General features: G+C 37.9%; 1 protein-coding gene across 4 annotated transcripts in view; it reads left to right on the forward strand.

Annotated features, from left to right (window-relative positions):
* The first annotated feature begins 320 nt into the window (after nt 1–320).
* The window catches only part of C5H21orf91 (chromosome 5 C21orf91 homolog), a 28089-nt gene continuing 1965 nt past the window's right edge, over nt 321–26444 (forward strand). Inside the window, exons 1-5 of one of the 4 annotated variants that reach the window (XM_060099788.1) lie at nt 653–697; nt 1167–1272; nt 1641–1774; nt 24417–24953; nt 25976–26038. In XM_060099788.1, coding sequence (XP_059955771.1) covers nt 1214–1272; nt 1641–1774; nt 24417–24953; nt 25976–26038 — 793 coding nt within the window. In that variant the 5' untranslated portion in view covers nt 653–697; nt 1167–1213. Of the gene's footprint in view, nt 404–596; nt 698–747; nt 1098–1166; nt 1273–1640; nt 1775–24416; nt 24954–25975; nt 26039–26444 lie in introns of those variants that run through there. The other 3 variants (XM_060099789.1, XM_060099787.1, XM_060099786.1) reach the window with 3 other exon arrangements.

Consider the following 26444-nt stretch of genomic DNA (forward strand, 5'->3'; position numbering starts at 1 on the left):
GGGGCTCCGGGATTATCCTCGTGGGCGTGTAAGGAATGCGCCATATTACAGGGGAGGGGCGCCCCATTTCTAAGACAATCTGTAAAAAATAAGCTTCTGTATTTAAGATTATCCCTAAATTATGAAACTTGAAAACGAACTTTTCCCTCATTAAATACTTCAACTGGCACCTAACTCAAAGATCAATGATACTATTTTGCTTCAGTCCACCGATTTCACACGAAGTTCCACCCACGCATCTCTGGCCCTCTCACCCATCCACTCGTCACTTTTCTGCCCCCGCCCCGGCGGCCCCCGCCCGGGGGCAGTAGTTTCCACTACCCTGAAGGGGGAGGTGGTAACGGACTCCTCTATCTACTTGCCTAGAAGAGGGGGCGTGCGAGGAGCTACCTTCCACAGAACGGTAAGAGACCCCGGCCAAGAGGCGCGGAATCAAGAAAAAATCCGAGTTGAGGCCGCGGCGTCGGTGCAGCAGGGGAGCGGCGGTGCGCGCGGCCGCCGAGCGAGCGCGCGGCTTCGCTATCAGCCGCGCCGTCCCCCATCCCCCCCAGAGCCTCCGAGGGATGGCACCGGCGGGAGGGGGCGGCGCCGGCACACGGCAGCCTTCTCCGCTGCGGCCGCCTGCGCTGTGGCCGGAAACAATAGTGGAGGATCCTGGGCCGCGCGGATCGGCGGCGGCGGCGCGCGAAGCCGGACGGTAAAGCCCCAGCTCCCCTGCCCCCGACTGCCTGCGCCCCGGTCCCTGCCCCCTCGGTCCCGCCGCCTTCGCACTCTGAGCCCCGCGGCCCCTGGCTCTGTTCCGCGCGGGCTGCCCCGACGGACGGTCGGAGAGAATGACACGGGTCCGCGGCACCCTGAGGGGCAAGCGCGCGCCCCCAACGCCTGGGACCCGGCTCCCAGAGGCGCTGAGTCCAGATGGACCAGCTGCCGTGGCCCTCGAACGCCTTCTTCCGGGGTGGTAGGAAGCCCGGGGCGAGGGGACGCGGCGCTCCCGCCGGCCGGGCTCCGGGACCCCCAGCCTTGCTTGGCCACCCCGCCTCCGGCCGTGCCCGGGCCGCACAGCGGAGCCGCTGCCCGACCTTCCGTGAGGATGCTTTGTAAGCGGCCGGGCCCCCTCCCTAGTGTTCACTTTTCCATGTGCATTTTGTTGCCCCGATCTCGAATAGGAAACCTCGCTACGCCGAGCCAGCGAAACGCATCTGAGGTTCCCTCAATGAAGTTAGCAAAGCAGTGTCCCGAGCAGATCGTTCGTCCTACCTTTAACAGCGTTAAGTAGGTTGACCCCGGTAGCTGAAGAGGTGTCGCTGCTAAGCTCCTTCTACACCTGGTCAGGGGTGGGGGTGGGCTAGAATACCCGAAAACTGCTTTCCGTCAGACCCACTCAACTAAATAAAACACAGGACCGAAAAAGGCGCTTAGGCGTAGTGTCACTTACGGATAGGCTTTAAGTTTTACTAGCTTTGTGTCTTTGCACAATAAAAAGTATAATATTGAAGTACAAGTATGGCAGTGCTTGTTTGATGGGGCTGTTGCATTAGATAATCTGAACAGCATCCTTCTGACTTCCTAGAAGTTCCTAATATTGCCGTTAATGGCAAGTTCTTGAAATTGTGTAACTTTCTTTTTCTGTTTCTTAACAGGGGCACTATGAACGAAGAGGAGCAGTTTGTAAGCATTGATTTGAATGATGACAACATCTGCAGTGTTTGTAAACTGGGAACAGACAAAGAAACACTCTCCTTCTGCCACGTCTGTTTTGAGCTAAATATTGATGGTAAGGACACAGTGTAGATTCATTTTATGGCGTGAACTTTACAGAACTACTTTAAGCTGAACTAGTTACAAGGTAAAACTAAAATTTCTTGAATGATTGTAAACTGTGTCAAGTATGAAATGGAGATCTGTTAAAGATAAGGGTTTCTGGAAATGAAACTGAAGGTAGCACAGCTATGAATTTAAGAGAAACTTTTTTTTTTAACTCCCACGGCATTAATCTCAATGTTACTAATATAAAAATGAGGAATGAGTATTGACTAGTAAACTTTGCTGGTTTGAGAGCTTAAGTTGTCAGATTTTAACACACGTGTGTGTGTGTGTGTGTGTTGTTTTGTTTTAATATTAAGAAATAACATAACCAAACATTTACATTGATAGGCGAATGTAATTTTATTCTTTTGGCCTACCGTGCTAGTACCTAATTGAGGTGGGCTATAACTTCTTTTTCCCCAGTGCTATCTTATTATCTGCAACACGTTTTAAAATTTTTAGATAACCTCTTTTCAATGATCACACACACCTTTAATAATTTTTTTAAACTAAAAAGGCTTTTAAATTTTCTCAGTAGTATCTCTAAAAGTATATAAAATAGAGTTCTCCAAATACTTAAAAAAAAACCTCTATTAAAGTATTTGGGTTGGTGCACAGTTAATGTGTCTGTGGGTATCAGTAGTTTGTCCCTGAGAAACATGTGGGATATGTTTTCTTAATCTTGATGTTACCATGATAAATTCTGATTTTTTTTTTTAATATTTGAGTCACACTAAAAAAGAATCTTAATATTCTGGCAATAAAAAAGGTTGGCCTGCCATTTGAATTTTGAATTGTAACATTTCAGTAGAGAGATTTTTTTAGATCTTTAGATTAATTTAATAATATTTAAATTTAATTTAAATTAAATTAGTATTAAGACTTGTTTTTCAGAAATTGTTGTAGGCGCCAAATTAATATATATAGATACTCTGTAGTAAAAGTCAAAATTATAACCATAAGTAGACTACTAAAAACATGTAGAGTTAATTATATAACATTCATTTTCCATTTAAGATCATATTGGTTTTGACAGTTTTGCCATTGTACTCTCAACTGTAGTTGCTAAACATGATAATCGATGGAAGATCATGGATTTCCTGTGGGTTGCATAGAACGCATAAAACTTTGGCTTTAGTAAATGTAGCATTATAACTAATTTCAAAGGGGTGACTTAAAAACATGATTCTTCTGTAGCATTTAAATTACCATGTCCTTAATCATGCTAGAGTGAAAGATATAAATGTATGTTCTTTAGAAATAGAGTTGGCCCTATGTATTCTTTTACATTGTAGATTTTAGTTTTCGATGGGCAAAGGCATTAGAAATGACTCAGCCAAACCTGTATTTACATTGAGGAAAACTGACAACCAGGTAGTTGGACTGTTCAAGGTTGCTCTAGCAGTGATGGCTAGCTGTTGTTATGTGCCAGGCATTGTACTAAGCACCTTACATGGATTATCTTTTTCAGCTCAAAATAGCTCTGGGATGGCTACTATTATCCATTTTAAAGTTGATGAAGTCTAACCTTCAAGACCTATAAAATGCACTTTGAAGTTGCTCAGCAATGAATGACAGTGCTGGGCTTTGAAGCCTGCCAATCTAGTTCTAGTATATGTGATTTTAATTCCATTGATCTACTGTCAGTAGTTACTTTAGTTGATAGGGCTAATATTAGAAACCTGTTTTCCTGAGTCCTAATTGCTCTCCTTGATATTCGGTCAGCCAACTTTTCCTTATCAGTGCTTCCTGCTAAATCATTAGTGTTGTTCATGCTGTGATAGGATTTATCTACAGAAATGTAAACTTTCATATTTGCTTTTCTAGCCTGTTTTTAATGCCTTTTAACTGGTTCTTCATCATTGTATAGAGAATATACAAGTATTCCTCAGGTACCATCTTATAAATATTTCATCTCTGATAACATTTATCTCAATATATAAGCTTGTCATAAGCCCTACGTGTTGAAATAAGAGTTGTCTTTAACTTAAAAGACGAAAATAATTCTCAATTTGTATTAGAACTGTTTCCCTATATATTCTGTGTACACTCAAGGTTTTATATTTTTAAATGCTAATTTAATCTTCATAAGAAAAATTATTTTAGAATTTTCTTCTCAGTTTATCTGAAGTCAGTTCCTAGATCTCACAAATACATTTTGTATTTACTACAGTGATGAGCTTGTGCATATAACCATTTTAATATCATGAGATTTTTTTCTAAGTATTAGGAATTTTAGGGGAAAAGGAGGGAAATGAGAACCCTGAATTCCTCAAAATTTTGATTTTTATATCAGTATACAGGTTTATTGATTGATTGCAGTACACGGGCCTCTCACTGTTGTGGCCTCTCCCATTGCAGAGCACAGGCTCCAGACACTCAGGCTCAGCGGCCATGGCTCACAGGCCCAGCCGCTCCATGGCATGTGGGATCCTCCTGGACCGGGCACGTTCCCGTGTCTCCTGCATTGGCAGGCGGACTCTCAACCACTGCGCCACCAGGGAAGCCCAGTATACAGGTTTTTAAAAAAATCAATGGAAAAAAGTGATAATAAAGTAATCACATACCTGAAAAATAACAAAGTCTATTCTTTGTCCATGTCAGTAAACCTTTTAAAATGTTTTTGTTTTTTTTTTTTGTTTGTTTGTTTTTTATAATTTTATTGATTGCAGTGACTTTATGAGGTAGGTGCTATTGTCCCTGGTTTACAGCTGAGGAGACTATAACTTTTTTTTTTTTTTTTTTAGAAGATGTTGGGGGTAGGAGTTTATTAATTAATTAATTTATTTTTGCTGTGTTGGGTCTTCGTTTCCGTGCGAGGGCTTTCTCTAGTTGCGGCAAGTGGGGGCCACTCCTCATCGCGGTGCGTGGGCCTCCCACTATCGCGGCCTCTCCTGTTGAGGAGCACAGGCTCCAGACGCGCAGGCTCAGTAGCTGTGGCTCACGGGCCCAGTTGCTCCACGGCATGTGGGATCCTCCCAGACCAGGGCACGAACCCGTGTCCCCTGCATCGGCAGGCAGACTCTCAACCACTCCACTGCACCACCAGGGAAGCCCCTTAAAATGTTTTTGAAGTTTTCTTTCCCCTACCAAATGCTCAGCACAGTGCCAATTAATAAATAGATAAGTAAGAGGGACTTTAAAAAAATATGACATTTAACTTTACTATGTTTGGTATAACTTTTTTGTAGTATGGTAATGTTGCTGTTACTTGGTTTCTTAGCTTTCTAATTGCTGAGTTTGCCCTAAAGCCTTATATTCTTTTTTCAGCTAAGAGGCTAGATAAAAATTTTCTTTGAATTTTTAGGGTAGTTTTGAGTCCACAGGTTTGTAGTAAGCAAAAATATTTTACACCTTTTGGATTGTTACTTATGTCAAATCAAAACTGCTCTAATCAAATGTTGCTTATGTCAAATCAAAACTAGTCTAATCAAATTTTTTTAAATGTGCACATGCATATATTTATAAAATGAAGATGAAAGAAAGAAATAACAAAAGACAGTCTAATCTTGTAGGAGAGATTTCATATTCTGAGCTTGGCTCTAAACTGCCTTTTTTTCCGTGACTTTACAGTACTTAAAAGTAAACGAGTACCTACATTTCATATACTTTCAACCCATAGGTGATATACTTCAAGGACCTAAGAAATGCACTTTAAGGAGATTGATGGGTGGGGGGCACTTATAATTCACCATTAGAATTACTTGTCCACTTCTAGGATTAGGAGATACATGCTTAAACTTCTTAATACTGATGGCCTGTCCTTGACACTAAGATGCTATATGCATGTATGATCAAATACATTAATATGCCTCATGGTTCATGGCGCTAAAATCTCTAAAGTTATTTACCGACTACCATTCCCTAGGCTATTAAGTCTGGGAGGAAGGTAGCCCAGAGTGGTCAGGAGCCAGTAATGAAACTCAACTGTAATATAAGAAAGTCAGAAATGAAACTACAGCTGGGGGATGGGAGAGAGATCCAGGGCTCCAATCTGTTACTTCATACTGTCAGTTTTCATTTTGTACCAAAATACTGTGTAAATAATTAGTATTTTTACCTTCCTCTAATAATTGACTTCCTTTCTATTCTATAGAGAGAAACTTTTTTTTTTTTTTTTTGCGGTACACGAGCCTCTCACTGTTGTGGCCTCTCCCATTGCGGAGCACAGGCTCCGGATGCTCAGGCTCAGCGGCCATGGCTCATGGGCCCAGCCGTTCCGCGGCATGTGGGATCTTCCCGGACCGGGGCACGAACCCGTGTCCCCTGCATCGGCAGGCGGACTGTCAACCACTGCGCCACCAGGGAAGCCCGAGAGAAACTTTTTTATAAGACAAGATCAATTCCTCTTATGCCAAAGTTTTCAGTGTGAGTTGATCTTGCTAGTTGATTAGTAAGCATTTTTAATACCTACTAGTCCATCTTGGACTGTAAAATCCATCTCAGACTTCATTCTCCTCTAATTTGTTGAACTTCCCAGGAACTTTTCTAGAAACAGACCCTAATGCAGATCCTTAGTAATCTTTCCAGCAAGGAAAGTCTATAGGTGTTTTCTCTTGGTTAAGACACTGGTGAACCCAGTGCTCACTTTTAATCTCATTCTTCCTTGATTCTCTGTGTCTTTGACCAAAACATGGTTCACATGGTCAGTAGTCAGGAAGCAGTTTGAATCTCAATATTAAATCCTGACTTAGCTTGGAACTCAAGATTGATTGTTAACTACTCAAAGCCTGTCAACAGCTCTTCCTTTGACTTGCTTCTGGCACATCAGCATCTTTCCACTTAAGTAAAAGCCCACCACTGTACTTGTGATAAGGAGACTGTATATTGCTAACTCAATCTGGCATTAACCTCTTTCTCTTGTTTCCCGTAATGACAGACATCATGCCTTGCTATTAACTAAAAGAGCACTTTTAAATATAAAGCCTAATATGCCTTTTGAACTTTAGCTTGGCTGTCTTTGATATACTTAGAAATACAGATGAAAGGTTAATTTATTTTTTCTTTAACTGCCTTTTCATTCTATTTTAAATAAATATGAACACCTTTTAAATGGCTCTGATAGTAAAATCTCATTATCTAGACAGGAGTAGAGAAGCATAGAAGTGAAATGTAGGTTTAATTGGTGATAACTTTAAATTATAGAATATTTTTTAAAAATAAAACTAGGCTGACAACATCTGGTAAAGACTTCTGACTTAACTAACAACCCATATCTGAGGAGCCAGGTTCCAGATTCTTATCCCAGTCCTAATAATGGTGGCCTCTTTTTAGTTACTCCCAACCTTTTCTCCTTTTAACTTTAAGCTTTCTAATTTTAAAGTCTAGGATGAATTTAAAATTGAGATTGTACATGAATTTCAGTTGGAGTGGTACATTCCATTAGGAGTTAGGTCTGGCTGTATGTAACAGAAAATCCAAATAATAATGATGAAATAAAATGGAATGGATATTTATATGTCTCGTATTAAAAGAAGTTGAGTCTGGAGTTGGTATGGTAGCTCCATGATCAGAAAGACTCAAGCTGCTTCTGTTTTTCTAATCCACTTTCCTTAACACATTATTTGCCATCGTCAGTCATCTCATGAGCCAGGGTGGCTGCTAGAACTCCAGCCATTGCTTCCTTATTCTCAGATGGAAAAGAAAGGACATCTGACAAAAGATACATGTTGGCATTCTCTCCTGCATCTAAAAAGGAGCTTTTCCTAAAGTCCCACCTAACCATTTCTTATACATTCCACTGCCCTTTCAAGAGAAGCTGCTCCAAATAAAATCAGTGTTTTCCAAAGAAAGAGTCAAAGGACATTGAGTATGCACCTAGCAAAATCGGCCATAGAGAGGCCTTTCTAGTAATTAAAGGTTACCACATTGAAGACAAACTATTTGAGCTAAAACTAAGACCAACAAGTAATGCTCTGGTGATTCTTCTAACCCAGGAGTTTGAACTGGAAGGGATTTTTACAGAATGAGGCATTGTATTCTGAGCATGGGCATGCAGCCAGATCTCATGTGAACTTGTTGCCAAAAAGCTTATAAGAATTTTCAAGTTTCTGACCCATCTCGGTACATAAAATGTGATGATTAATGCTACTGCTCATTATAGGTAAGTTAGATATTATAAACTTAAGAAAACTACTTCCTGCTTTCTCCCAGCCTCTGTTCATGATGGACTAGCATGGTAATTCCACCTTCCTCATACCTTTACAGGAAAGATTGCTTTTCTGCAGCTGGATACATCTGCTACTGCTCCACTTCTGCTCTAGTGATTGAGCATGTGGGCCTTGGGCTCAGACCTGGCCTTGAATCTTGACCCTGCCACTTACTAGTTGGGTTTTCTTGGCGAGATACCTAAGTTTATTGTGTCATACTGGTTCTCAAATGTTACCAGTAAGAGCAATTTTATATTTTTATTTCTTAATCTTGAAATTATCGTGCCAGAATCTAATTCAAAAGGCTGAACTCCAGTTGTTGCCATTTGTTGCAAGAATACTTGGCTGTATAAGCAGTGGGGCTCAGATTTATTTGTTTGCTCTTGATGCTCACAGTGAAGCTGCAGAGTAATTGTAGCACGGTGATTAGGAGCACAGGTTCCTAATTCTGTGCCACTGAGATCCAAAAACTGGTGGCGGCCCTCACCCCAGAGCCTTCCTCTCTGGATTTGAATCCACATTTAGTAGCTGTGGGACCATAGACAAGTTACTTCTGGTTTTGTTATTTTGGGGGGTAGGGGCGGGCACGCCACTCAGCACGCGGGATCTTAGTTCCCTGGCCAGGGATCGACCTGTGCCCCCTTCAGTGGAAACGAGGAGCCCTAACCACTGGACCTCCAGGGAATTCCCACTGTGTGTGTGACTATTCTGTCAGTTCAGCTACAGGTATATGCCCGTGTACATTTTAAATAGGAAACGATTAATATTTATTTGCTCCTATTTAGTGATACAGTATATGGCTAAAATGCTTGTAGAAGTGACTAGGATGGTTGTACACCCCTACTTTACCAACTGATTTTTAAGCATAATGGAGCATTTATTGCAGCTGATGTTTATAGAGGTCTCTCATCAGGACTAAGAGAAAAATAGTAGTATCCTCAATTATATGTGGCAAAATGAAGGTTCTGAGGTCAAATAAAGTTACCCTAAATTCATGAAGATAGTAATTGACACAGAAGGGATTCAGATCAGGTCTCTGGTGTCAGAGCAGTTGTAACCACTGTGAGAAATGGACATTGACCTTTGCCATATTTTAAGTTTTAAATTGCAGACCAGCCCTGCTATGTTGATGGCATTCACTTATTGGTTTTCCTAATGCCTCTGATTAGTCCTGATAATCTTTGTAGTGTCTTTTTTGTTGTTGTTGTTGTTTATGTTGGCATGCTCTGTCCTAGACCTTCCGTCGTCGCTCTGTCTGGGCTTTCATGGCCTTTTATGTGCTGATAAGTAGCAGATCTCCTCCTACCTCTTTCTCCCCACCCCCAAGCTACACATCTATATATGCAACTAGTTTGTAGACATCTTCACTTGTATAGCCCATAAGTACTTCCAACTACATGTCTAAAGTTAAACTATTATTCCTGTACCACGTATATGTCCTTTCAAAATGAATGAGTAAATAAATAAGTGAATTCCCCTCCACCCCTGCGATCAGAAGCGTTGGGGTTGGAAGCGCACTGTAGAGGGTACGGACTTACATGCCTGGTAAAAATGCTTGTGAGGCAGCGCCGCAGGAAAGAACCTGCCTGCCTTGGCGCTTGGAAAGGCGCTTCTCAAAGCGGTCTTCCCTGCCCTGGCACTTCTTCCCGCCCCTGCCACCGCTGTCAGCCCCAACCTGGTTGTCCTCATAGCGCCCTTTCCTTCATGGCACTTGCTATAATTTGTTGCTGTAACTATTTGCTTATGTGTTTGTTTAATGCACCACCCCTCCCCCATTTCTAATTGTGTAAAGACATGGATTCGAGTCTTATTTACTAGTATATAATCAGCAGTAGTACAAGGACTGGCAAGAAGTTATGAGTGAATCCGTCTAAAGGAGACTCGAGAGAACTGTCTTTTTTTATATTTTTCCCTTAAACTGGCCCACAGTGAAACTCTTCTTCTATTTTTCTGCCCTTTCACAGAACTGCCTGAGATCTTTCTGGAGTCTCCTAAAAGTTTTACAAATCTTACTAATAGAAGAACTTTGTATCATATCCAAAAGAAAAATGTAGCGAATAATACTAAGAGTGATATCTGGTTATCTTTTTCAATCAGGAAGGTAGAAAACAGACAGTATTTTTCTCCGAACACAGAGCAAGAAGTCTTAAACAGAGCTGTGTTTAGAGCGGGAGTTTCTACATTCATTTACACACGGCGACTCTTGTTATTCAGAACACCTCAGCATAGTGATGTTTGCTCATAATGATGACCCCCAAGGTATTTGATGATCCAGAGTGCTTTTTAAATCAGTAATAATAAAAGTATGTTCTTTAAATCAGTGATTTTAAGTTGAAAACAAAGAAACAATATACAACCCAGGATATCTTATTAATAGAAACATCATAATTATAAATAAAGGATTCGTTAAAATAGATAAAAATGACATTCTGATTCAAATTCATAATTCATTCCTTCCAATGTGTTGACAAAGATGAAAAGAAATGTTTTATGAGTTATATGGAAACAAATTAAATCTAGATTGAAAATCTTTTAATACTTAGGTCAAAAATATTAATATCTATTCTCAGAAAAGGGATGTACTTTTCATGGTTGAAATAATTTGAATAACTGTTACTAGAGAGCTTATAAAGAGAAATTAGCTGCCCAGAAATAAAGAGTAATTTTTCTGTTGCATGCAAAATAATGCCTGTGAAGAAAGAAGACAAAGATAAGTTTCTGTCTTTACTCTGGAGGAAGTGAAATATTCACTCTCTAGTTGGGAGAAGCTAGTCCAACTGTCAGATACTTAAGGGATTTACACTTTTAGGTAAGTGACTTACGTAAATAATAGGTATTGTTTGTCAGGTATTCTGTGTTACATGCATTATTTCGTTCTTAATACAACTATATGAGCTAGGTGCTAGGTTATCCCAATTTGATGAATGAGGGAAATGGGTAGAGAGTCTGGGAAACTAGTTCAGAATCACACAGCTTGGAAGTCCAAACCTAAGGTATCTGATTCCAAAAAGTCCAAGTGCCTAAATCATTTCTCCTTCCAAAAAAATTACGTGAACTCTTAAGAATCTAGGAGATATTAAGTAAATTTCAGGCAAAGTTACAGATGAATTACACAAATGTGAATGTTCAAGCAAGAAATAAAATTTGGGTCCCAAGAAATGCTTGCTTTTTATAAGTTACTTCTACCTATGATATTATTTGATTAATACACATTTGGTGGAATATCCAAAAATAGACATTTCTCATGACCTAAAAGAGCAGGATGATGCAATCTCCATATAGATTAGAGTCTAAATAGTCTGTCAAGAAAATGTGGTCTTTTAGAACTCTTGGATTTGATTGATTATTATCAGAGAGGAGGAAAGAACTAGGAAGAAGAGACACACACATGACAGTCTTGCTAGTCCCTGCCTAGAAGGGACAAGGAAGTTGAGCTGCACACTGACATTTGCTACAGAATCATACAGGTGGCAGCTGATGATGAGGCAGTTCTTCTAACACTGCTCTCCATCCTTCCAACCATTCAAGTAATAGAGGCTAACATACTTATCCTGATTAGTCTTCCTCTGAAGAGGGAATAGGGTTCTAAGTAAGTGGAGGCAGACAGTGCAAACCACAGTGAAAAGATTAGCACCAATCCTGGAATTGCATGCTATCTCCCTTTTGCTCATCTGCCCCGGTAGTCGCCTGGAACACTTTTCCAGAAAGAGAGAGAAGAAACAGGTGGTAAGACAACATAACTTTATATTTATAAGGCACTGTAGATGTTCAAAGGTGCTTTTACAGCATCTTAAATGTAATCTCCACATTATAAAGGATATTAACATTGTGAATTTCAGATAAGTTGTTACATGCAAAATGTATAAATGATTGAAATCAAAGTGGGTAAGTAACATTGCAGAATTATCAAAATGTTATCAACTGTAGTTAGAGTGGATTTAAATTATTCTAATCCAGTTTGGCACACATTACGATTTAGATAAGGGGAATAAACCCATTAAACACTGAGCCTTTGTAATAAAGGGGAACAGTGTCTGTTTATTTACAAAAAATTTTAAACTAGTGTATCTATTTCTGTTAGCTTTCTGGCATTACTGTGTCAACTGTATAACAGTAAGGCAAAATAATGGTTTGTGTGTACCCATCAAAATCTGAATCTCAGAGTTAAAGATATGTTCATAGCAATTTTTATACACATTGATTAAGTAAATATTAATTGAGAAACTGCTGTGTGCCAGAAATTGTTCTGGTAACTAAGGATAAGGCAGTTAACAAAACAAACATAAACTTGTGAAGCTTACATGAGAGGACGGAAAAGACATTAGAATAAGTTATATGGTACATTGGAAGGTGATATAGGATTATTTGCCTTCTATGAAGAATAAATTCATGGAAGGCGATATAGGATTATTTGCCTTTTATGAAGAATAAATTCAACCGCTGATACATTTTTCCATGTATTACCTTATTTAAAATTCACACTTAGTGTTTATTTCCTACATAATGTGGAGATTAAATTTAATAGACAGTAAAAACGCCTTCCAACCTCTAAAAGTGTTATACAGATATACTTAAATGACATCTTAATATCTAAAACTCATGATAACTGGTGGAATAATATCTACAATGAATTTAGTGAATGATAATTCCTAGTCTGTTTTGAAAACAGAGTTCACATGTTGAGGTTTGGTGTTATTGGAGGGGAAGTGTTTCAAAATTAACATGAAGTCCTCTATTCATACTTCCATATTTTTATCTTCAAATATTAAAGAGGATCTTTAGTATCTTTAAGTGTTGGGAAAGATTTTAAAGGTGTTGTATTCTTACTACTTCCTCACTAACACCATGCGCAGTATTTGCCCTGAGCACATTTCTGTTACTTAGTATTAAAGTATCTTTCATAATCTTGACCAAATCTCACCAGAATAATTTCAGTGTATCAACAATCAAGTTTCAATTCAATGTCAATCAACATTTTGGCTATATTTCTACTACAAAGTAGAATAAATACAATATAATAAAATATAATTCCTATATAGTAAATCAGACAGTTCTCCATAAAACTCAGCCTTAGATTACCAGTGTATTTACTAACCAAATGAAATAGCAGTCGTGTCTGCAGAAAGAAAATATCACAATTCTCGGTAGAGACTAATTATAGAACAATTTCATGCTTCTTACATTCTGTCTCTCTTTTCTACCACCCACTCTTCATTCATTTATCCTCTCCTTCATTTGTTTTATCGTATACTGACACATCATCTTGCCTACCTACAGTTATCTTCTCCGTCGTAACCTGGCAGATTGACCAAAAAGATGATTAGAATGGAAGAAATGCTCATGTCGCCCATGTTTAAAAAAAAGAAAAAATCAAGGGAAAAAGCTTTCCTCTCTTTCCCTTAAGCCATAGTTCTTGAAAGAGCAGTGTTCATTCATTGTCTCCCTCTGTCTCCCCTCCCAACTTAATCTTCCGTGCCCCTGTAACTGGCATACCTCCTTTGCTTTCACCAGTGACTTCCTAGTTATCAACACAATAAATAGGTTCATGTTCCTGCCGTTTTCAAAATCTGACATTTAACATTTCCCTCTTTTTTGAAACACTCAGCTCCCTGGGTTCTGTGATAAAATATCTCGGGCCTCTTATTTCTGCCCTCTTTTCTTCCTAGGGTCACTGCTTATTACAGGTCCCTGAAATACTAGTGTTTCGTTGAATTCTGTCCTTGTCTTTCTCTTTTTCTCATATCGCACTCATCTATTTCTTTCACTCCATTGGCTTCAGCTGTACCTCTCTAAGCTAATGGAACTCCACAAACATATCACAGGCCAAATCTGTCTTTTAAGCACCAGACTTATCAATATATATCCAACCACCTGCTGGACCTCTCCATTTAGATATTCTACAGCTGTCTTGAATTTAAGTTTCTCAAACTAAATTTCTCTCCTTAGTTCCATATGCACATGCATTTTTATTTCCTTCATCTTTGGTTCACATGGAATTCCAGGCCCTATACCCCAGAAATTTTGTTTCAGTAGGTCTACAGTTGAGTCTAGGAATTTGCATTTTAATAAGAATCCCAGCTGACTCTTATGCAGGTGGTTTCAGGACCAAACTTTGAAAAACTGCCCTTAGCGAATGAATGGTTTGTTTCTTCAGGACTGTCCATATAAAGTTGTGTAGATGCAGTGAGGGATTATGGCTGAAATCTTACCTAAGCTCTGCTTTTCAAGCCATGCACCCTGGCAGGGATGGTTTTTCAGTTCTCAAAGGCAAATTGGCCTGTGGCAACGCTGTTCCCTCACTGCTTCCCTCCCACCCACCCTCTCCATGCAGTCTGTCCCCGAGTCCTGTTGATTCTCCCCAATCTGTTCCTGACTTTTCATTCCCACTGCTACACCTTTGACCAGGCCTTTATTCCTTCTTACCAATACTGCTTCAAGACCCACTTAATCCGTTTCATAGACTTTATCCCCCTTTCCCCATCACTACCGCACACCCCTAGTTCTCTCTCAGTATCACCAGAGAGGTCTTTAAAATGCAAATCTGAGCATGCTGTTCATTTTCTTAGAACTCTTCGATTCCTTACTATTTTCTTCTGGTTAGGCTGTTAACTCCCTAACATGACACGTAGGACATTTCATGACCAGGTATCTGCTTAACTGGCTACCTTGATCTTTCATTACCCTTCAGAAGGCACTCTACAAGCCAATCATTTGTGCACGCTCTCTTTCCCTTCCTCTCTTTTCCTCCATTTCTTTCTCACTTCCACACTTTTGTTTATCTAGTTCCCTCTGTCTTGAACCATTGACTTCTTCCTCCTAGTATGCAACTGCTTAACTTTTGGAGTACATGCGTTAAATAGAGGTGATGATAAATTACACTGTCGCCTGTGTTCACAGTGCTGCTGCGAGGATCACAGAAAGATGATGAATATCGGAGCTCTTTGGTAAATATAGTATGTGATGCAAATGTTTGTGTTGATTTAAGTTGAAATATAGAAGGGTTTTGTTTTCATCTCATCTGAAAAGATGAAATTCTACTGAAAAGATTACTACGATTTGTTTGTATATCGAACAACTCCTCCATTGCCAAAATAATTCATTGTTTTATGTACATTGAGGAGGTTTGACTTTATCCTGAGTTTACCTTCTTATGATTTGGCTTTCAGTAGATTTTTCTGCTCTAGCTGCCGTAATTTCCTTCATGTAGGAGCTGCCCAACCAATCCTTTCCCCACAGTTTCTTTCAACAGTATGAATTCTGTTCATGTATCAGTGTCTTTTTCCTTCACTCCCTCTGAAGTCTTCCGGGTCTCCAACAAGGATTGCCAGATATAACTATACTGTCGTTATAATCTTACTTTGGGGGGAGGGGGAATTCTTTCATTTGAAGGTTATCCTTTGATAGATACATTGTTAGCCTAAGGAAATTCTCAATTTAAAAAAATATTCAGAATATTGGGATATTTTAGGTATGTGTATCTTTACCATTTCAGTTGTAAATTTTTTTGTTTTACTTAGTTCATTGGAACATACAGTACAAAACCTAATTTGTCTCGGACTAAGGAACACTATTTCCTTTCCCAAACTGAAATGTTTCCTTATGGGCATTTTTTTTAATGCTTTAAATTTTCACTATTTAAAATGAGAAAAGATTTTCTTTCTCCCATAATAAAGTCCTTTTTTTCCATTAAAAAAGCAAACTATGCCTATTACAGAAATATCAAAATACAGGAAGCAAGAAGAATTTTAAAATTATAATCCCACCTATCTACCAATAATCTCTTAATATTTTTGGTATGTTGTTTTTCTAAATTATTTTCTGCAGTAGAGTATGCATGTGTGCGTGGTAAATTGTGTTTAAAAAATGAAATCAGGCTATATATACTATTTATAACCAGTCTTTTAATTTAATATATCAGACACATCTTTTTCGTGTCAATAGGTAAAATTCTACTACGCTGATATTTTTGTAAAAGGTTGCATTGAATTGGAGCATAATTTTTAAAACTTTGTTTCATCATGGAATGATTTTATTGTACACTAGTTCTCCAAACCCTTTGTTCTAATCAAAGTTCTTTTTACTCTAGAATTGCTATGATTCAATTATAATACACAGTCACAATTTTTAAAAATATTTTGCAGTATGATTCATCAGTTATCGCCTTTTTTTAATCTTTAGTTTTTCTAATCAAATGGTGAATTGTAGTGATTGTTTCCCATCAGTCATAATTTTTACCATTTACTACCTATACTAGTAACTGAATTATAAATGCCTTCAAATTCACTTGCTAGTAAATCTCTAATAATAGATATTGCTATAAAGCATTTATATAAGGAATAGTCAACTAGAGTTTCAGGAACAGTGATTCAAATATAAGCAGAGAAGTTGAGATGCAAAACAGATGTTTTATAAATAGCTGCAGGACAGCTTTTCATTTTGTTTTTCTTATTTGTATGAAAATAAATCAGTCAAAACCTTAACTGAGCAGATGGCAGGCAGTTCAGGAGATAAAGGGCAGAGTGCATATGGCTATCACATTTCTTGCTTTTGAACCCATAAATTTCCTTTGTCGTAATGGTTTATCCTTTTTCATCCAGTGTTACTATGAAAGCCTTTTTTCCAGACTGTCTTTTGTTTAGGTAATGTGTATATTTTTAACCTTGCCTATTTTTAGGGAAGTTTTATTTAGGAGAAAAATGGAACAAGTAGAGGGTTACTTGGGTCAACTGGATTATAGACTTAAACTTTTTTATAATTTTTAATTCTTTGTGCCACTTAAAAATTATAGTCTAAATATAATATATTTTAATGTGCTAGAAAAACAATTTTAGCTTTTTATATTCTGTGCTGCTGTGAGCTTAGTATCCTGAATATGGATAGCTTCCATTCATATTTTTTTCCAAGTACCCTTTCACTTCATCAATTACCTATGGACAAGCTGCCCTGTCCAATATGGTAACCTAACCACAATTTGGTTATTTAAATTTTAGTTAATTAAAATCAAAGTTAAAACTAGTTCCTCGGTCATACTAGCTACATTTCAAAGGCTCAGTAGCCACATGTAGCTAGTGGCTATCCTATTATATAGCACAGATTGAGAACGTGTCCATCTTCACAGAGAGTTCTATTGGACCTTTCTTGTTAAAACAGGTAGCTAAGTTTGAGAGCAGAATTGAGTGTGGATTGTTACTTTTTTGTACCCTGTTAGTAATAAACAGTTGTTATGTAGGTGTGTTTCCCCAATTTCCCAACCATTATAATGAAAAAGTAAAATTCACTGAGAAAGGTTTTCTTTTTGACAAATCATTTGCAGTTTATACATCCATCAATACAAGAACTCAGTTCTACTGTGGCTACCTTGGTTACTTGAGGTTGAGATTTGTCTTTTAACATCATCTCTCTGAACACTTTGCTGATTGAAATTTGCCCTTATAATTCCTTTATTGGATTAAGCTGCTTTGACCAACTGTTTAATCCTCTTAGCACACACAAAAATTTTAAAATGGCATAAACATCTCCTAAGCAGAAATATGCTGTGTAAAGACCACCTGTTGGTATGTCTTTCTCTAAGGCAGTGATTCTCAAAATATGGAAAAAGCAAGTTGCTGAACCCATCTGTATATCGGCTTAGTACAGTTGCCAGTAATTCCATCTGCTTCCAATGCAGAGATAAGCAATTACCTATTACTTTTAAACACTATGTTGGGTATTTGAATACGGCAGACTGTAAGTGGCATGAGGGGGTGGGGAAAGGAGCACTGTTTATCATAGTACTCACTAAGGCACATAGGACAACTGGTAAAATTTTCCAAGAGGTAGAAGCCTGTCCTATTGTGGGTTTAAGGAAGGAAGTAGGTGCTCCAACTATCCATCCTTGCCTTCCCAGCTTCGGGCTGATCTTCCTTTTGTCAGTGACAGGATAGACAATCTGAGCATCCTCCCACTGCATGTGTGACTAGCACTAGATATAATGGTAATAACTCTTCTTGAATCATGGCTTGGCTGCTGCTTGATCATCAAATGCAGAGTAGCCTGGTCGCTTTGGGTGTCAGAGCATCGTTGGGACAGCCATTATTTACACAGAAGCAATCCAGACCTATGTCATCACAGAGTCTGAGTACCATATGAGCCAACATGGCTGTGGAGCTTGCTAGGTCACAGGTACCTGCGCACTCACGAAAGGAAGGATAAGGACTGTTTGAATTGGAGAGCCCTTACCCAATTTTCAGGCAGTAGCTGCTTCTCATTACTGGCCAGTTGCTGTCAGATCTTCTGATTTTGTTTTTAAGAGAAACCAAGAAATTGAAAATTGTAAGTGAATCTTTAAAAAAAAAAAAAAAAAAAAAAACACTTGTAGGCTAAACTTAACTTGCTGCAGTACGGATCCAGACTTCAGGCTGTGGGTGTGCCACCTCTACTTAGAGAACTTTTCCTCTAGTCCTTTTATCAGAAATGGGAACCTGATCCTCAAAAACAAAGGCATAACAGCTCGGTCCTTTCATTCTTAGTACAACAAAGTTTAGCTCTCCCTCCATCTTTACAGTTAACAGTTACTTAAAGAAGTACATAAACATGGCTTAATATGGGCAACATGTAAACATGCAGGTGCTTGTTCTCCCTTTCCTAGCATCCAAGATAAGATCATCATTAAAAAAAAAAAAACACCTTAACTCTTGGAAAAGTCTTTACTCTGGGCAAAATGTGAGCCTCCATAAAAAAGGTTTTGAAGCAGTACTGCGTGAATTGTTGCACAAATATTGGTCATGTCTAAAGGCAGTGTGCTTAAAATTTCTTTACAACCTGTTAACAACCTGGAACTTAAATCATAACTAAATTATCTTGTCTTATTTAAAAATTAAGAAAGAACACACAAACCCACCATTTGGAAAACTAATACTGCCAGTTCTCTAATTCTGGTTCTTTTAAGTTTGTAGTAAAAGTCGAAGTGCTTACTCCCTTAGAGCTTTCCAGTCTCCTACTGATATGGTAACATGTATTACAGCTTTACATCCAACTATTGCTTGTATTATATTTGCTCTACCTATGGCATACCAAGTTATATGAAGCCAGTCCTTTGAGAAATGAAATACAGTGGTCAAATTCAGAAGGAATTTGACAGAGAGTAATACTCTGTGACAGAGAGTATACATGCATAAGGCAGTCAGATGATATGATATTTGAGAACGTGTGAAATAAAAGGCATGTAGCATCGGTGTAGTCGGCTGAGAGATGGTACTGTTTGACAGGACCAGCTAGGGAACCATCAGGGAAAGATTGCATAATAACCACCAAGTCATAAATAAGATCTTCTTCAAGAGGCTGGGGGTAAAAGCAGAAGGTAATGGGACATGTCATAGAACTCTTAAGTGTTTTGGGTTTTGTGGCTATTTTTTGGTGCCATTGAGAGTATCATCCTGTGAGAGGAAAAATTATGTTACTACAATAGGCATGTTAAATATATGCATGGAAATATCTTTATTTTAAAAGGGTGACAGTGGTAGGTAGACAGGAAGATCTACATTTGAGTGGCTCTTGCTCTTTTATGAGTTTAACCGAGTTTTCTTAAAGCAAATTGATCCTAAAGAGGAATTTAAAGAATAAAAATGGGGATAGCATGCCAGATGGGTTAGTGGGAGGGTTTTCAAAGTATGTGAGAATGGTGTAACAAAATCAGAAATGAAAGTGGGAAGATTTTAAAAAGATAACTGTTGAATAGAAACAGCTTAACTTTTTAAAATACCACTGTTCATACAGACATGTACTGCCTAGGGGCTTCCCTGGTGGCACAGTGGTTAAGAATCCGCCTGCCAATGCAGGGGACACGGGTTCGAGCCCTGGTACAGGAAGATCCCACATTCTGCGGAGCAACTAAGCCAGTGCGCCACAACTACTGAGCCTGCGTTCTAGAGCCCATGAGCCACAACTACTGAGCCCGTGTGCCACAACTACTGGAGCCCACGTGCCTAGAGCCTGTGCTCGGCAACAAGAGAAGCCACCGCAATGAGAAGACTTCGCACCGCAACGAAGAGTAGCCCCCGCTCCCCGCAACTAGAGAGAGCCCGCGCGCGGCAACAAAGACCCAACGCAGCCAAAAATAAATAAATAAATAAATAAATAAATAAATAAGAAATGTACTGCCTATATAAATTTCTAAACAGCCTCTATCCAGAAGAAACTAGTACATACGTTTAAAAAAATATTAGCAATTATAGTTGCCAAGTAAGGTCTTGATTCTCTAATCATGAACTCAAGACACAGTTACATGGACATCTTTGTGATACGTTTTAAAGATTTTATGATAGTTAAGGTGTCAATTATATTGGCCCTCAGAATTTTTATTAGTAAGGAAGTTTTAGTGCAATTTTTGTTGAACTGGTTTGGAAATTACTTATAACTCAGTTTCTCAAAAGTATCAACTTATTTAATTGCATTTAGATTCATTCCCTTTCAAAAGCTGCTGAAGAAATAAATGGTGCTCAGAGCTGTTTACACTTGTAAATGCAATTAAAATTGTAAAGTCAGTTGGGAAACTCACTGGGATCTCTGATAATAGCAGTGGTTGTTTCTCTTATATTTGAACTGATAAAGTGGAAAAAACAAAATCACTTCAGGAGTTTATACAATGACACCTATATTGCTGATACAAATTAAGTGGGCTACTCACATTCTTTTCTAGATTAAAAAGTAGTTTGTTAAAGTATACGAAGTAGTCCGTGTATTAAATTTTTTGTTTCTTCTGCTACTGCATGGGATATTTTAAACTATGTATAAGACAAACATTTTCAAATTGAACTTTAAAACTGATTCAAGTTTTAAATTTTTAGTGAGCTAAAGAAGTTACAGGTAAAGATCTGGATGAATGAGCTACAGTTTACATAAAATAGCCTTCTTGTATATTCACTGTATGTACATTTCTAATGAAAATGTGTAATTGAGTAGAAGTTCCTGATTTTGTATGGCAGATTGAATGATGCCACAGGAATGCCATTTCTTATCAGTGCCACTCATTAGTTCTTGGGACTAATGGCACGTTAAACTATAAACATAGGAGTAACTTCACTGGAAGATGCCTTTAGTTTCTGAGAGCCTGGCCTAATTGCACATCCTAGTTACCTTGCTAGGATGGGCAAAACTTCATGGCAGTAGACCTCAAATAATAACTGGTAATAAGTTTTAGGGGTTTTTTTTAATATAATTTTAATTTTCCTTTATTCATTTAATTTTCCTTGAGTATTCGCAATGTGCCAGGCACTATGACAATAAGGATGCATATAAAACAGATGGTCCCCTTTCTCACAGAACTTACCTTCTAGCAGGGGATAAAGGCCAGTGAAGAAGCAACTGTACAGTCTGGTGTGATTAACTCAGATGTTACTGGTTAGAAAAGGCTTCTTTAAGAGGAAGTGAGAACTAGACGGGATGGTGAGGAAGACCCAGATAATGCAGTGGGAGTAGTAATGGAGTGAAGGAGGATTGAATATGCTGTACTGCTAGACTTTAGGGGGGAAAAATCTGTTAAGATGGACAGTAACACATCTGGGATGGGGGTGCAGGAGGACACCCAGGTTTCTTCCTTGAGCAGGTGGTGGTACCAGACTCAGGAAGAGGATTGGGTTTGGGTGGTAAAAATGGAGCAAGAGGAGTGTCATTTAGGCAGGGTGAGTTTCAGAAGCCTATGGGACATCTAAGTAGAAATATTTCCCACATTCAGAACTCTTCCTGACATGACTTTTTTTTATGTCTTTTATAGGGGATTTTTCACCTGAGTGTCTGAATCGGAAATTTATTTTACATTTATGTATTTGCACAGTAAATTGAATATTATAGTTCTCTGACTTGCTGTTTATCTCAGCAGATTACCAATATGCATATAATCATGTGCTTACTGGGCTCCAAGCATTCATTTAGGGATTTAAGTAAAAGTTAAAAAATTATTTCTGGAGGACAAAAAGTTATATTACATGAATTACTAAGAAGCAACGTTGGATAAAAATATCTTTAAAAGCCCACATTATTCTTCAAATAAACATCTATTATACTGATTTGTTGTTGAAGCTGTGGGGTACATCAGGAAATTTGTTGTTTCATATAATTTTTTATCTTTTTTTAATACAATTTCTGAACATTCCAAATAAAATTTTAAAAACCCAAAAAAACAAGGGCTTCCCTGGTGGCGCAGTGGTTGAGAGTCCACCTGCCGATGCAGGGGATACGGGTTCGTGCCCCGGTCCGGGAAGATCCCACATGCCACGGAGCGGCTGGACCCGTGAGCCATGGCCGCTGAGCCTGCGTGTCCGGAGCCTGTGCTCCGCAACGGGAGAGCCCACAACAGTGAGAGGCCCGCGTACCACCAAAAAAAAAAAAAAAAAAAAAAAAAACACAAAAACACAAAATATAACAGCAAAAAATAATGCCTTTCTGTAGCCTAGTTTAGAACCCTTTTTATATGCTGAAGGATTTCCTTTCATACATAGCAAAGGAAAAACAATTTACAGTGTTTAGATTCAGCTAAAGCATTGCGGCGGTGGACCGAGTGAGAATGAGACTGTTTACTGTTTCAGGGATTGGCTAGCCGTCTGCCTCATCTTAGGGCAGTGAGCCCTAAGAGAGTTTATAAAGAGTAAGGAAGCTCTTTAATGAATCCTCCAAAGTTAGTAAAGTAAGCAAGCTATCAGGTTCTCTCTGCCTAGCAGTAAGTATTAGAATCAAACAGTAGAATGGAGGTATTTCTTATTTTGTCTATAATTGATACTACCTTTTTGTCTTACTTATGATATGAAACATGCATAATAACAATACTTTTAATATTTTTATTCTAATCAAGGTTTGTGAACTTCCTTTTTATGTTAATTTATTTACCAGGTTTTAAAATACAGCTGTGAGGTTTTATGCTTAAATATTTTAATTTTGCTGGAAATTTGACCCAACCAGACAATAACTGGTAAAAAATGTATACACACACAGTTGCAGTACAGGTACCAAAGGGGTAAATAAAACGTGTATGAAATTCTGTTTAAATTCAGTTTTTACACTCAGTGGAAGAAACAAGGCTGAGATAGTTGAGTTTACCTGGTGAGAGTCGTTGGCTCTCGTCTGGTTAGACTGTTAGTGTTTAGGAGGTGTGCCCCATAGCTTACTTGTGAGGGAACTGACAGCCCAGTTAGCACTGGTTTTGGCAGTCTTAGCAGGACCCACCATTGGCTAATGTTATGTCATTTTGGAACAAATTAGTATTTGCAAGCACTTTTATACCTGATTTAATGCCATTAAAGCACAAATACTTCATTATCTTAGTATTTGCCAGCGTTTGCAGTTCAGTTAATAAAATTGTTACAACTTCAATTTTTAAAACAAGGGGTGAATACAGAATGTAATTTTTTCTGACGAAATCAGCTAAAACTTTTTTTTTAACCTAGCACCTGAGTGGCTCTCCACTTACTCTGTTTTCAAAGCTAAGCAGATTTAGACTGCTTAATTCTGGCAGGCATTAATTTTCAGTTCCACATCCCTTATTCACCTTCAGTATAAAAGCACTACTGTTTGACCTTAAATGGTTTGAACTTGTGAAAATGTATGAATGTATTCTATATTTCGAAGTGTGTTGTGTATTTGAAAATGTATTCTGTATTTTAAAAAACAATTGAGATAGTATGCTTAAGCCGTACTAAAAAGTTTGGAAATATAAACATGTAATATGAATATTTCCATTATCTATGGTGCATAATGAACACTTGTGAGTTCAAGAATTATACTGGCTATTGTATCTTGGTAGACTGAATGTGTTGCTATATGAGTAATAATTGTGTGTAATGCATTTCTTCTAGAGATAAAATTATCTTGATAAAGTTTTAATAAGTATCAAACATGTGAAAACATTTTAGATGCTTTTCTTACTTAAAAAAATAAACAGTTCATCAACTTTTTGAGGCTTTTATTAATGTGTATTTTTCTGGTTCTGGTTTATCTTTCCCCAGTAAAAACATAACTAATAACTTAAGTTCATGATTCACTGTGTTTTTTGTTGGGAAAAAAATTGTCAAGCATTTCTCTTATTGAGCCTATAATAGAAATTTTTTTCAAGTGTGTACTTCAGGAGGATTAGTGAAGAAAGCACTATAATATCAAGGCCAAGATTCTGTAAATGTAAACTGCTGGTTCAGTAGTTATTTTTTAATATTATGCAACAACATGCCTCTGGGCTGAGGTTGAAATTGAATCATTAAGCCCTTAGAAAGGCTTTACTATTCATAAGAATTTAATATTTCTGCTATTCAGAATTTACTGAATAGTTAAATTGAAGCATAAATTATTAGGCTGTATTTTATATTAATACCAGTATTCTTCAGCATTCTTCCTCTGATTTACAAATTATCAGTGGATGTGTTTTACTAAGATTTGTATTTCTTAATGCACCTTATAAAAAAAACTGTCTCAAGTCTTCTGTTTCTTTTTTTTCTTTAGGAATACCAAAATCTAATCTCTTGCACACCAAATCATTAAGGGGCCATAAAGACTGCTTTGAAAAATACCATTTGATTGCAAACCAGGATTGTCCTCGATCTAAGCTTTCAAAGAGTACTTATGAAGAAGTTAAAACCATTTTGAGTAAGAAGATAAACTGGATTGTACAATATGCACAAAATAAGGATCTGGATTCAGATTCCGAATGTTCTAAAAATCCCCAGCATCACCTGTTTAATTTCAGGCATAAGCCAGATAAAAATTTACTCCCACAGTTTGACTCCCAAGTACCAAAGTATTCTGCAAAGTGGATAGATGGAAATGCAGGTGGCCTCTCAAACTGTACACAAAGAATATTGGAACAGAGAGAAAATACGGACTTTGAGCTTGCTGTGTTACAAGATTCAGGTGCCACTTTATGCCACAATAGTGAATTGTGGCCTCATAGTCACAACCAGGAACAGAAAAAAGAAGAAACAGTCTCTAATCCAGAGGCTAATGTCCATACCCAGCATCCACATTACAGCAGAGAAGAATGTAAGTAAAAATAGGGAGAAAAGGTAAAGGTTGGAGTTTTGTTGGGGTTTTTTTATGTTTTATATATGTGATGTGTCAAGAATTTTGATGTGATATTATAGATTTGGTAAATACAGTATTTAAATGACAGGTTCACCCTAGCAAAAATGAGATGTCTTAAAACTCTTTGTCATTTCTTTGGAATATTCCTTAGTATGTCCTAAACCATTGGAATTCTGCAGTCCCATCATTTGTTTTGCCATTTTAAATTATTAACGGAATGGAATCAACAACTGTGAATTGGAAAGTTCAGGGTTCATATAGTTTAGAAGTACAGCCTCAACCATTGACAAACACACACTGGCACATTGCTAATCCCTACAAGACTAATTGGGGGTGGCATTTCAAAAGCAGAAATCTGACATTTCACTAAAGGCCAAAGGTAATGTGTGTACTTGGAAAAAGTGACTCATTCAGTCTGCATATTATTTCTTCAAAAACTCATAGGAGCTAAGATCATTTTAATTGACTTAAAATCAAGTGATCTTAGAGCTAGAAGGGCCCTTGGGTATATTTTTATAAAACTCCTTGATTCTACATATGAATTATCTAAGGTTATATAGCTAGGTAGACAAATTGATTTTTCAAACTATTTCCACAGCACTTTAGTGTTTTTCAAGCTACACATCATGAAGCATGTAGTGCTTAAGCAAAATCAACTTGATGGGTAGTGACTAGCACTTTTTAAAAACTGAAACAGAATGAGAAATATCAGAATCCATTGGACCTAATGCTAAGAATTTTTCAGTGAACCTTTCATTACAGGTGGAGGTAGACTGGGAGTGAAATGTTTCTTACTGTGGGTTGTGGTCAGAACTTGAAAACTCAACACTTTAGGAGTTAATGAATGAATCTTGGAGCCCTGCGGAATGTTATGTGGGAAGATAAGTGCAAATATTTCTTTTAAATAGGATATTGTGTTGGTGGTGTAGATAACTTCTTTTCCCAGGTTGTCATGGTAATAATATATTTTCATGTTTCAGTGAATTCGATGACTCTTGGTGAGGTAAAGCAACTGAATGCAGAGCTCCGACAACAAATACAGGGTAAAGACTCAGTGTCAGTGCTTTTTACATGTGCAAATTTTGATACAGAAAATCCCCTGTTAGCTTCATCTGCATTTAAATTATGGGATTAGAACCTGTTAGAGTTTCCAGAGCAAAAAGAATTCTTCTTATTCTTCTTTATGAACTGCAGGTGAAATAAGTTCTTTTTTAGGTGAAAAAGGAGACAACAACTTAATCTCTACCTCTTACTAACATGTTTTTGACTATCTACTATTGTACCAGGCACTGTGCAGGTGTGCTCCTTAGCAGTTCTTTTAGGCAGGTGGTATTGGCCCCGTTTTTTTAAATTATTATTAAATTTTCCAAACAAAAATAATCAGAATAGTATAGTGGAACCGTTGATCCATCTTTCCCAGTTTCAAATATAATCAAAAGCGTAGCTAAT

Source organism: Mesoplodon densirostris, chromosome 5 (assembly GCF_025265405.1).
Source record: "Mesoplodon densirostris isolate mMesDen1 chromosome 5, mMesDen1 primary haplotype, whole genome shotgun sequence".
Lineage (NCBI taxonomy): Eukaryota > Metazoa > Chordata > Mammalia > Artiodactyla > Ziphiidae > Mesoplodon > Mesoplodon densirostris.